General features: G+C 39.6%; 1 protein-coding gene across 2 annotated transcripts; it reads right to left on the bottom strand.

Moving 5' to 3' along the window:
- Positions 1–1,182: 1,182 nt before the first annotated feature.
- Positions 1,183–12,046, bottom strand: slc26a1 (solute carrier family 26 member 1). 2 transcript variants are annotated; one of them, XM_019259540.2, is made up of 8 exons: positions 11,916–12,046; positions 6,555–7,032; positions 5,784–5,990; positions 5,293–5,539; positions 4,848–5,079; positions 4,314–4,497; positions 3,784–4,071; positions 1,183–3,604 (listed from the first exon to the last, which is right to left on the bottom strand). In XM_019259540.2, the coding sequence occupies exons 2-8, from the start codon at positions 6,960–6,962 to the stop codon at positions 3,029–3,031; spliced, it is 2,142 nt and encodes a 713-aa protein (XP_019115085.2). In that variant the 5' UTR covers positions 6,963–7,032; positions 11,916–12,046; the 3' UTR covers positions 1,183–3,028. The 2 variants fall into 2 exon arrangements, with proteins under 2 accessions (XP_019115085.2, XP_019115086.2); XM_019259541.2 differs by lacking the exon at positions 11,916–12,046 and adding an exon at positions 9,696–9,750.
- Between the last annotated feature and the right edge of the window lie 912 nt (positions 12,047–12,958).

Genomic DNA, 12,958 nt, shown 5'->3' with positions numbered 1-12,958 from the left:
ATTTTCAGTCTTTGTGCTAAGCTAAGTGATATTCAGTGGGCACACAGTGGTATCAATCTTGGTCTCAAACCAAAAACTATTTCTTAAGGATCTTTTATTTTTAATCAACAGGATTATTGTTGATATTAACTTGACACAGGGACTGTGTCTTTGAGAGTTTCTGCTTGTATGAAACATTTTAAGCCTGGTGAGATTTGATTTCCAGTTAAGTGTCTGGAAGTGCCATGCTTCAAATGGATTAAAATGACGTGTAAACTAAAGGTTTTGTCATGTGAACAGTTTCAGTAAACACCGCAGTTTCACGCCGTTTCTTTCAGTTCCCTTGCAGTAATGAAATGACCCACAGATTACATGGTTGTGATGCATGCATGACTTTTCATACATTTATTTAATGTATTACTTATTTAATCATTGACAGTCCTGGTGCAGACAGACAGCATGTTCTTAGCATGTTTACAGGTAATGAGTAAAAGATTAAATATACCTGAATAATATGGTTGTCTTGGTAATTACATGGACTATACATAAGTGTGTATCTGTCTTTCTGTTTTAGGGAGGGGCAATTACATAAGATGCTGTAGCAGCGCTGTCATTCAGCATAAGAAGACATACTGTAAGTGTTACAAGTATGATAATTATGTTAACAAATTATAGCCATGAGTATATTACCTCATGGGCTAATGGATAGTTGTGTGGGGCCTGACACAGCAGCAAAGTGTTGCATTTTAAAGCTGCTCAGGTTGTCTACACTACTCATTTTGGAAAACATCAAACTGGTTTCTCCTGGTTCTATCAATGTTTATCAAACTTTAATTTGATAGACTTTTAATTTTTTTTAAAGATTTTAGTTAACTTGAAAATAAATGTCAAATTACTTGTACTTTTTGTTGTCATACTTTTTTTAAAGGGTCAGTCCACTTAATGTCACTGTTTACATTGGGGTCTGCTGTAACCACGCTTCAGGTGTTTTTTGGAATTACTAAATTAAAGTTGCGAACCTTAAAACCAAAACAATGAGCTAAAAGACACTGAAACAGTTTGGCTCCTCCTGCAAATATAAAAATGTTGATTAGTGGCTTTTTCTTTTGGCAAAATAAGTACATCATTTGTCATTAATAGATATGCCCTTGACATCTGTTACTAATGGCAATAACTTCACACACAAGCTGTTCATTAAAAATATGTCAATTTAATTCAAGTATTGAACATTAAGGCAGTGTTTATATATGAGTGTTGAATGTCAACACAAAAAAAATTAAACTGAAAGTCAAAACAAGAGTCCCCCTAAGACAAGATGTCATGATTTGAGTTAAATTAATACATGGTGAAAATCTGATGACAAAATAAGTGTATGAAAATACAAAATGATTTCTCAATTTACAAACAAGAATGTCTATATCTTAACACAATGCCACTTCACTTGTCTTTTTGACAGAAACATGAAGGTACAAACATCAAAATTAAAAAGTTAAAGTGGTGATTTTACAGATACTACTGCTCTTATTTTACGACATAGAACATTTGATTTAACCACCAGTGGCAGTGAAGGAGTTTGACAAATAATGTGGCATCACCTGCTGCCATCAGTTTTCTGAGAAAAATATAAATTTCAGAGGCACCATATGATGACTAGCTTTTAGCGCCTGAGAGGAGGATCCATTTTTTTCAAGAACAGATTATATAACTTCCTGTTGACTGACCAGGGAACAGGATGAATATGTTATAATGATGATTTTATAATGGTTTGAAGGCAAGGCTCTCTCTGTATGATACCGAGCCTAAAAAAGCACTCAGTACTTGTGAGACATGAAAAGCTAGTTTTCACCAAGAATGAATGCTTCATCTTAAAGTCAGGAATAGATCCAATGGGCTTCTAAAAATTATTTTGAGGTCCACAGTAACAGTGCAACAGGCACCTCAAGAAATACTGCTGATAGTGGCTAACTCTCCTTATCTGAACTCTGGACTCCTGGATTAGAGCCATCATGGACTTTGACCAAAAGCTTTAAGCAATATAAGAAGTTAAAGCAGCTTTGCAGTGACACCTGTGTATGAATAACCCTAACTAACAGTATTACAACAACAAGTGAAAAATAAAGGACTAAAGAAGCAAGCATGTGCAGATTAAATGTAATATAAGTGTTTGCTGTGTTTATGTTTATTAGAACTAATTCTTCACTTATGCCATCACTGCTATGGATCATGGGTGGTCCTTGAAAAGTCTTCAAACACACATTCAGTGATTCAAAATAGATTAAATTAAAATTTTCTACTTCCCTTTCACACTTCAAGTGGGAAATTCTAAAATTTGATGCCATTTTCCAGTTGCGATACAATTTACTTATCAGTTAATTAATTTATTGACTTTATCTTTACTTTACCTTCCTTTTATGTTTATCTAAAGGCCAATTTAGCTGACTTTCAACTTCATTCCAATTATACTAATGTGGGGAGTAAGTACATATGTATGTGATGCTGCTTCTCATGACGCACATTGTGATTTCTGTGAGATCGACAACTACTGTCTACTCTGTCTACTACAGATGGCTTAAGCCACAGACTTGATGTAACCCTGTTAATGATAGCACAGCCATAGTCTCTTTTGCTGATGATGCAGAGTTTTATCCCTGTTAAGCGCCGTTAGAAGGCTTGCAGGAGCAAGCAACGGGTGGCATGGCTGCATGTCACCCTTCCTGACTGCCTGTTTCTGATCCTCGCCAGCTCTGTTGTTTGTCTGGTTAGCCTATGTGCCTCCTATACCTTGGCTGACAAGGTAATCAATGTCTGCACCAGAAATGTTAAAACTGCTTTAAAGTGTGCTTGTTAGGTGGTTGTGGCCCCAGAGGTTTATGTAAATAATCTTCCTAATTGGATATTCCTGGTACCCCAATGTCTTCTTGGACAAAGCTTCCTAAAAGGCAACTGCAATTCATTCCACAACTAAATTCACATTTTGGTTTACTAAAGAAAGGAGGAGAAATGGATGACACCAGAACATTTTCTCTGTTCCCTTCTTCTTATAGCTGCTCTACACCACTTCTAACTTGGTTTCTGCTGCTGCAAATGTACTGTTTGCATGAAGAACCGCAGCATGAACTGTATGAAACAGCAGGCTGCTCATATCTTTGTCATTCTTCCCAAAGAACTGTCCCTTCTGCAGAGTATCAATAACTGAGGTGTTGCAGTTGGCGAGGAGTACGCTCACCCCGATCTCTTTATATTCCTTAACCAGCCCTTCAAATGCGGCCATGCCTGTCGAGTCTATGAAGGGTATGGCAGAGCAGTCTAAAACTATTGTGTGAAAATCCAGTTCTCTTTGGACGAGGCCAATAACGACCTCACCGTTGTTCCTATCCCCATTTGCCTTGGCCTGTTTCAAGGACATATCTTTGGCCTTCTTTTCTGCCTTTCTCCTAATGGTCATCTCCAAGAAAGGTTCAACTCCGACAGCTTTGTAGAGGGATTTGAGGAATGAGTCCTTGTTGGCATAATACAAAGGAGCCTGGAAGCGGAAGACCTGAACTCGAGGTGGCGGGATGAGATTTTTGTACTCGTCCATGTCCTCATAAAGATCAGTGTCATTGGCCCGGCCCAGGAGAGAAACCTGAAATCAAATCAGGTTTAATGAGGTTACGGGACTACCAAAGATCAATATTTGTCTTCCAATAGATATTTGAAATCTGCTTCTGGTCAACAAAATCCAAAATCAATTTTCAAACATTTTCATGTTCAGGAATTTTTGTCATTTCAACAACCATTATCAGCTTTAAGTCCATTACTCACCTTAGGTTTCTGGGTCTTGAAGATAACACAGATCATCGAAAAAACTATTCCGACCAGGAGGCCCATCTCTACACTGATGAGGGCTGTAGCTGACATGGTGACCAGCCACACGATGGCATCATTACGACTGGCACGCCACTTAGCTGGGACATCCTTGAACTTTCTGAGTGCCCCCCGAAGACTGACAATGATAATACAGGCAAGAACACACTTCTGGAGATCGTAGAAGAAAGGTGCGAAGAAGAGAAGGACGAGAAGAACAACCAGTGCGCTGATCAAACTGGACACCTGATGATTAACAGAGAAATGGAGAGACACAGACAGAGAAAAAAGAAGCCTTGAACACCTTCCACAAAGTTATTGTACATATGTTCTACATATAGCCAGTGAAACCATTTGCATTAAATCAATACAGATCAATCAATATTGATCCTTTAAAGAAAGTATGTTATCTGTCTGACTCCTCAAAATAAAGAAAATGATTGGACATTGGAAAATGTTTGAACATTTTCAAAAAGTATGAACTTCACCTGTGTCTGACAGCCTGTTGAGTCCTTCACCATGGTTTTTGCCAGCGCTGCACTGGTAGTGAAACAGTGGAAGAAGGAGGGGATGATGTTACAGAAGCCAATGGCCAACATCTCCTGGTTAGGACGAACGGTGTAGCCATTTTTCTTCGCAAACATCTCGGACAGCGACACAGTGAAGGCAAAACTACAAGACAAAATTACATTTTGATTACCAATGAGGCTCATAAAAGAATGTGAAGACCCTTATGACCTGCAAACATACGTTTAGCTTTGTTTTTCTTAAGTTACAATAGTAAGTAGTAAATAAGTAGTTAAAACTTAATTGTTGTGTTGCAATGCTACAAATCCTACTTGATGAGTTACCGTCATTTAAATGAACCGCTCTCTATGTATTTTTAAGAGACAGTGCAAATAGACCTCAATCTGGACAATGAGGACACATATCCCTGCCAGATGGTAATATAAATTGCAGCCGTCCAGATAAGATACACATGTTGATGCCAAACAAACATGTTTACTTTTGTTGTACATTACCTAATGACAGCCAGCGGAATGGCATCCAATGCCAATCGTGACACGAGACCAAAGTTTGGCACCTGAGGAGGAATGAACCCTGTTGGGATGTGACCAGAAACACTGGAGCTGTAACGGCTGTTCAGCTCCCCAAAATGGCTGGCCAGTGTTGCTCCTGCCACTACTATCAGCTCAGTTGGAAGAGGGATCTTTAGACGATTCTTGTAGCGTTCCTGGATCTCTTTCCCTGCCACTAATATATAAAAAAAATCATAATGTCAATTTATGTTAAAAATGTAGTTCAGTCAATATTCAAGACCGTACTACTACTACTAAGTGGCATTAAATCAAATATTCAGTACCTGAAGAATTTTATAAAGAATACTGGACATGATGAAAAACTCATGGTGTTGCTGGGCAGATTGTAATGGTGACTGAGAATCTGATGGGAAACAAAGGTCTTTACCTAATACAGAGATACAGATGGCACTAGTGATAAGGTCACACAGGTTCGTCTTATGAATGTTGATGAATATGTTGATCCAGGTGACAGCAACTGTGCCGTAGCCCTGGTGACGGGCAATCTTAAGACCCAGCAGGTATTTCGCCTGCACGGTCAGGATGGTGAAAGAAGCTCCAGTGGCAAAACCATCCAACATAGGAGTTGAAAGGTATACAGAGACAAAGCCTAGCCGAAACACGGCCATCATGACCTGGTGAGAGGATCAGGAGAAGGAGAGGAAGAGGGAGAGGAGTAAGGTGGAGTAATGGTACTAATAAACTCAAAATGACGGCAAACAAATTGGCTTTATTAATATTGAATGCATAAACCTGGTCACTACTACACTATTGTGATTAAACATTGCTCTATAGCACTACCAGTGGTCAAAATCTGGTTGGATGCCTCTAATTCAGATATGCAGTGACTTTAAGGTCATAATACAACTGTTCCCTTACCTGATAGATGCCAGCTAGGAATGTAAGGGCAGAGGCGATGCTGATGGAGTAACAATCCTTCCCGCACTGCACACCCATGAGCTCCACACTGTGAAGTTTCCCAGCTGTGAGGTTAGTGCCCAGTGTGACATTAAACAAATCAGAACTGGATGCTGTGGAGTCCTCATTGAGATCGAAACCTGCAAGGAACATCTCCTTATCCACTACCTGCAGCAAAGTAAAGACAACCAACAACAAATCTTAATTAATTAGTTAAATTATACACCTAACATAAATTATTACCCATTTAAATATGTGAATATTGAAATATCTGTTTATGCTTTTATCCTTTATCCAAGAAAATGTTAATGTTGTACTAATGAAGTATGAGAGACTATACTAAACCAAAGATTTTCACCCCAAGGGAGTCTCTAAACAGTTTCCATTGTGGCTCAGTGAATGTAAGTGGTAAAAAAAAAAATACAGAGGTTATTAAAAGGAGATCACTTTGAACAGCCTCAATGTCTGCAATTCGGTTAAAAAGATAGTTCACAGACAAAATTTTACTGTTTTTCCTACTTTCCCAGTGTCAGAAACTGATACATTTAAACGCCGTAGGGCAGACCGTGCTGTTTTTCATATAATTGGTGATTCACGGAATAATGAGGGAGTTATGTCAAAGCACAATTTTAAGCTTTCCTGATGAGTGTGTGTTGTATACCCCAAGATAATCATGATCCTAACGATGATATGTCCATTATTTTATTAAATACAGAAACTGTAGTCCATTACCTGTCCCACCATGAGGCTCATAAGGCTAAAGATTCCCACAGAGACATGTCTGGACGTCCCCATGAGGAAGTAGATGATGTTGGCGTAAAATGAGGTGTATAAACCATAAATGGGCTCCACACCGGCCAGCAGGCAGTAGGCGATGGCCTGTGGTACCAAGATAATTCCAATGATCAAGCCCGACATCACATCGCCCCAGACGTACTCCCTGAGTTTGTATTTAGGCAGCCAGCGCACCACAGGGAAGAACCCGGTCAGGGTGGATCGGACTCTGGGCACCGAGCAAGTCATACTCTGCTTCAGCTTGGATTTGAGGACTGTAGCTTTAGGCTGTCTCTGGCGTACCCGCCGTTCCAGGAGAAGGGGTGGGGCCAGCGTGGTCTCTGTGATCTTGGTGACCTCCTCCATGGTCTCAGGATGGAAGAGGAGGTAGCACGAACAGAGGTAGAGGGAGGGGATAATGTGGTCAGCTGTGCTCCTGGGAAATCAAATTCACGGAAGAATGAGGGAGGGAGAAAGTAGAAGGGAGTATACAGGACAGACAAGGGGGAAAAAAGCAGAGATGACTTTAGTCAATAGATAAGTCACTTCCAAACTAAACATGTTGTGGGGTATTCACACATTTATTTTACTTCGTAGCTGCAGTGCTGTTTGTAATCTTTGCCCTCTTCTGAGAGCTGGAGTGCAATTTGGATCAAGAATTCAGAATGATGTAAAAACCAGTCACCAGACATCAACTCCAAACACAATGGATTATGGCCTGGTTAAGAGATTTTAAATGGTGGGTCCTGAGACTCCAACCATATGACTTTAGAATGATTTATGTCCTACAGAGAGACAACATTGCAGACCCCCCATAATGACTGCTGGGAAAGAGTGCAACAGTGGAGACTCATGAACATGGAGCAGAGAAATACATGAGGTTTGTTGTTACAAGTGCAGCTCCGAGAGCAAGGGAAGTGGAGGAGGCTTCAGCAAGCAGATGAAGAACTGAGAAATGCAGTACAGAGGGACTGCTATGACAGGTGTCAGGACAATGGAACTGTGTGTGTTTGGACACACTAATTAGTTTTAAGGGGGAAATGTATTGTATTACCTCACATAGTAAGAACCAAGGCCTTAGCATTGGCTCATGAGGGACATTTGGGCATCGTGGGCACAAAGCACCACAGGAGTAAGAGTATGATGGCCAGGCATGGACAGTGTTGCAGAGAGACATGTGTCATGGTTACCAGATACCATGGTTACCCAAGCCACTATGACCCACAGCACTACCAGATGGGCTGTGGCAAGAAGTTGCTATTGACTTATTGGGCCCACTACCAACAGGACATTCTATATTGGTAGTTATAGACTATTACAGCCAATATTATAAATATGAGTCAAGTAATACAGACAAGGTGATCGACAGTCTAGAGAACATTTTCAGTTGGCATGGAGGGGTGATAAGGCCACATATGTGTGTAGCACATGTGTATAAGGAGTGTTAAGTAGAGTTAAAGATAAAGTAAATGTACCACTCATGGAGCACAGGTTTGCTCAGTAGGTAGAGTGTGCACCCCATGTACAAAGTCTCATTCTGTATTCAGGCAGTTTCTAGCTTGTGAACAGCACAGAAGTCACAGAAGGCCTTTCTCATTAGGTTACTTGTTTTCAGTAGCAGCTGCGTCTCAGCTGAGATAACCACATTGAAGAAGCCATAAAACACTATAAGCAACATGTTATCAGATCACAGCAACACTAGTATGCACTATAATTTAGACTTCTTGTGGTGCGCTGGCAACTCTCACCTACTAATATGGCAGGAGGTAAAAAATAGAAAAGAATAATTGTTTCTAGACAGTTCTCCTTCACAGGTTTGTTTATTTATGCGTGGACATAAACTCATACAGAGGCCAGTTTGTGTCTATTTGGGTCAAACTGACAATGAGCCTATGTAGCTTTGAGGTACAACACATAAAGTAAAAAGAACATCTTCCAAAAAAGAGAACAAGAACACAAGAACTACTTCACATTTGTGATTCTCACTAACAGATTAAAACTGTCAACCTAAATAAGGTTTTCTTTCACACAGACACCTGATTAAATGCTGAACACAACAGGAGTCACACTGTGGACCTTTTGGAACCAAAACATTTAATTTACTTCAGTGTCAAGCCTGAACAGCAGTGGAAACAATTGATTAAAGTTGTTCCTGTAAACCATATCTGATCAATGTTCCTCGCCTTTAATCGTGTAGTATAAAAGCACTCCACGACTGCTTAGAAATGACCTGAAAGCTTCCTTTGATGTGGGAGCTTCCCTTTCATATATACTGTAGTTGAAATGTTGGTGACATTTTTTTCAGATAGTCTGTCTACATATATTTTACGTAGGCAAAAGGTTTGTAACATTTCAGTTGTTTCACAGATTAGAATACATTTTCTAAACATACCTAATCAAGATCAAGAAATATTGTGAGCTCTAAGAATCTTTAGAGTCAACCTATGTGCTTACTCTCTAAAAGCAATGCTTAACTACGGCGCCTGGACTATTGTCCCTTGTGGACTTTCAATTGTAAAACACAACAATAAAGATACAACATGATGCTTGTTAAAACAGTTAGTTTTAAAAAGATCATCATTATCCAAACCTCCATGTTTATCTGAACTTGCAAATCAAACATTCAATAAAATAATTTCCATAATAATAATAATAATAATAACAATAATAATAACAATAATAATAATAATAGATAAAGGTTATAAAGTTTAAATGATCACCATAAATGTTTAATTAAGGTCAATTAAGTCATAACCATAGTTTAGGACATTTTAGTAGTAATGATAATGACTTTCTCAGAACAATTAGTTTGTTCCATAGAGAAAGGTGAAAAGTGTCTAACAGAGCTGTAGGATACCCACTACGAACCAGCAAATCAGCATAATATGGGTTTTTTAATGACTGGAAATACACTTAAAATAGTACATAATAAAACGTTAATGTGATGGCAGGTTTCATAATAAAACACATTAAAACCAGTTTTAACGTTCTTTCCAGGTGGAATAATAACCCAATTTGAAAGCATCAGTGTTCATTTCTTGGTCGTCTAAATTTAAATGATAAGAACATGCACATCCAGTCAGTAATGTCTATACTCACCTGCAGTGTCACTGCCACAGGATCAAACAGGACCACGTGTTGAATTAAATCAGCTGTATTGACTGCCTTAACTTCTTCTCATTTTCTGACACTCTGTCTGTCTGTCTCTCTCTCTCTGTCATCTGAGTAGTCAGACAGCAGTAGATGTGAGTGTGATCTCTGCTAAATAAATAGGAAGATAAGAGCAGCCCTTTGCTCACCCTCATACTCTTTCCTATTGGCTTGATCACCAAGAGTGGGTGGTGCTTGTCATCCCTTGCACCAACTGAAAGACTTGTGTGTGGGTTTCTTTCTTATGACTTGTGTAGAAGAGGCAATTCTGGGCAAGAGGTTAAATGCAGTCAATTTTTACTGGATCACATTGTTTATGTGCCCTGCTGGAGGCTGGGGCCTGCAACTGTGTAAAGTGAAACTGAGCAAAGAGAGTAGAGCACATAGCAAACAGAAGATAAGCTTTGACAGAGGTGCAACAAGCAAAGATGTGCTATTGTTATCCGTGTGAAGTGTACTAATAACAACCTGTGGTAAATACACTTAGAAATTTGTATCTCCTGGCACAGACTTTCATCTTGCTGATTAAAGGTAAGTAAATATCTTGTCTGTAACTAGTGGCAAAAGTTCTCTTATTTTCGTGAGACAATGCAGATGATTACACAAAAAAAACAAGTCTATCTCCATAAGCCCCCATATTAAAATGTCCAACCTCACAGCAGAAATAAACATTTTTACAGCCTGGTACAAAAGTACAAAACAGTTTTGGTCTCTATAGCTAATTTCCTTGTTAATTACAACTGTACTGAGGTTGAATTTCCTTTTTATATGAAGACTTAAAGTTTACACACACATGCACAATTAACAGCGTGGGTGCTTTTATTGACATATGCCATTCCAGATGGTTTGCTTGAGCACCCGGGGATCATTCAGATGCCTCCTCGGGTCCACCAATGATCCACAACTTTGCAGATTTTTAGATTAGTGGCACAGGTAGGCCAAGATGGTGGTGGCCAGAGTCACCACACACTGAGCTTCAGAACAGCTCCTCATTGTACAATATGTTTGTGTTGATTTGTCCTGTACACGTGACATCCATTTTTCCCTGTTAAAAGGGTTTTTGTGGGCAAGTTTTTCCTCACTCGAACCGAGGGTCTAAGGACAGAGGGTGTCACTCCCTGTACAGATTGTAAAGCCCTCTGAGGCAAATGTACTTTGTGACTTTGGGCTATACAAATAAAATTGATTTGATTTGATTTGATTTGATTCCTCAGAAACCTCCGGGCGACGTTACAGATACAACGTCCATTACTTTAAATGATAGAAACACACCTTTTTAACAATCTATTAAACACTGGTTCAGTCTGTCTGTCTCTTTCAGTACAAAGTCTTAGCATTTTGGGTGCAAGGACATTCGTCTTTGTTTTCAGGCCTCAGATGTTCAGTACATTTAATAATCAGTCTACTACTGAATTTTCAAGCTCAACTGACTACACTTCGGAGACTGAGAGCACTGTTGTCACCTCAGTAGTGATTACTTCCTAGTTAAAAGACTGAAACACTTAAAGCCCGATCAACAATCACCATAAATTTGCTGTTTTAGTAACTACTGAAGTAATGACAGTGTAATGCAGCGGTAAATGGCTGATGCATCACTGAAGTACATTTGAAGCATAAAAAAGGCGCTTTGGTCGTTACAGCTCAGGGTTAGAGGCTGCAAAGAGATGTTTTTCTTTTAATTCACTGTTTGAGACAAAAGTGGGTCTGTGCATGTACGAGTGTGTGGGTGTGTCCCTGTATGCATTATATGCTTGACTGAATGACATCATTGTCAGAGTAAAGACATGGCAGTTTAATTCTTTGTGTCAGTCTAATTTATTTAGTCACAGTTCTCATCATGTTCTCATTTGTGACACACCACAGAAACATCAAGAGAGAGGGGGCTGCTATTTGGTATGTGTATTTTCTTTGTCCTAGTGTGGTTAACATGACAATATTCGTGCACGGTAAGACTGGAATGTCATTTCCAGTAGACAAAACCAACAATCAAAAGATCGCGCCTGTCTCGATTCTTCATCATAAAATAAATCACCATTCAACCTGAGAGGATTAGTGTACCGCCCCTTTAAATCCACCAGCAGTGTCCATCTGTCAGCACGTTGGTTTTATCACATCATGAGTTCTGGATATAGTTTGTTTCATTTTAAATTAAAATGAGGGAGAACTCACCCAAAGAGAAGGAGCAGCTTGAATACAAACAGGAGGCGACATCAGCCATACCTCCCTGACTGATGCCACTGCATCCACCATCACTCTGTTTTTCTATATACCGTTGTCCACTATGCTGCTCACTGACTGCCTCTGGCTTCTTCCTGCTTCATCCTGCAAAGCATGATGGGAGCAGCAGCCCCCCCTCTTCTCGTTCCTGCAGATTGGAGCCGAGCAGAGGGGGAAGGGAGGAAGGAGAGGAGATGGAGGGAGGGAGGAGAGGAGCTGGAGGGAGGGAGGGAGGGAGGGAGAAGGGACTGTTGGCAGTGCATGGTGGTTACCATGGTGACCAAAGTCCTGCCTGTGTGTGTGAATATGTGCGTGCATACATCCTCTCAAAAATGACTTCAAGCTATCACAGCAAAGACGTTTCATAACGTAATGATTAATGTACGAAACTGCATTTCTTTATTTAGTTTATAAAAATTTGGTGTGTTTAGATCTTTTCCTTGGAAATCCACTCCTGCACACATTTCATTCGTATCTGTGATATATTGTACGTAGAATACTGTTAAAACTGTGCATTAAGTGTTACTACCACAAAAAGCAGTGCATTGACTATATTTAGACATGCTTTCTCTGCTACTGAGAAACGTTAACCAGTAACTCAGGTTGCAGGTGACTAATGATTACTTTAATGTCACTTTAAAACAGCACACAGGAAATGACACTTACTACTTACTACAAAGTTTTCAGTTTATATACGCAGAGAACAGAGAAGCCCAGTATGAACAAACCTCATAATCTCACATTTCTTTTAAATTTCTTCTCTCTTCTCATGAACCTTAAAAAACCTAATGTTCACGCTCTCTAGCTGGGGTTACTTTGAGTGTGACTTCTGTGATTTCCTCACTCCCAGTCGTGTATATGATGTTCTTAAATGTTGGCTTCACCAAAGCAATTTTAGATGCAGCCTCAAAGGCCTCACTGTGTTTTATGTGGGCAGGTGATCAAAATGCTTTTAAAATGAACAAATCTTTATCAGTAGTATATAAATGTAGAAG

Source organism: Larimichthys crocea, chromosome IV (assembly GCF_000972845.2).
Source record: "Larimichthys crocea isolate SSNF chromosome IV, L_crocea_2.0, whole genome shotgun sequence".
NCBI lineage: Eukaryota > Metazoa > Chordata > Actinopteri > Sciaenidae > Larimichthys > Larimichthys crocea.
Note: the sequence above shows the minus strand (reverse complement) of the source record. Positions and strands in the feature narration are given on the sequence as shown.

Coding starts and splice junctions, on each gene's coding strand:
- slc26a1 (XM_019259540.2), bottom strand. CDS start 6,962: ATGGAGGAGGTCACCAAGATCACAGAGACCACGCTGGCCCCACCCCTT. Junction 5,991..6,554: donor TGAGCCTCATGGTGGGACAG/GTAATGGACTAC, acceptor ACTTTGCTGCAG/GTAGTGGATAAGGAGATGTT. Junction 5,080..5,292: donor CATCTGTATCTCTGTATTAG/GTAAAGACCTTT, acceptor TTTATATATTAG/TGGCAGGGAAAGAGATCCAG.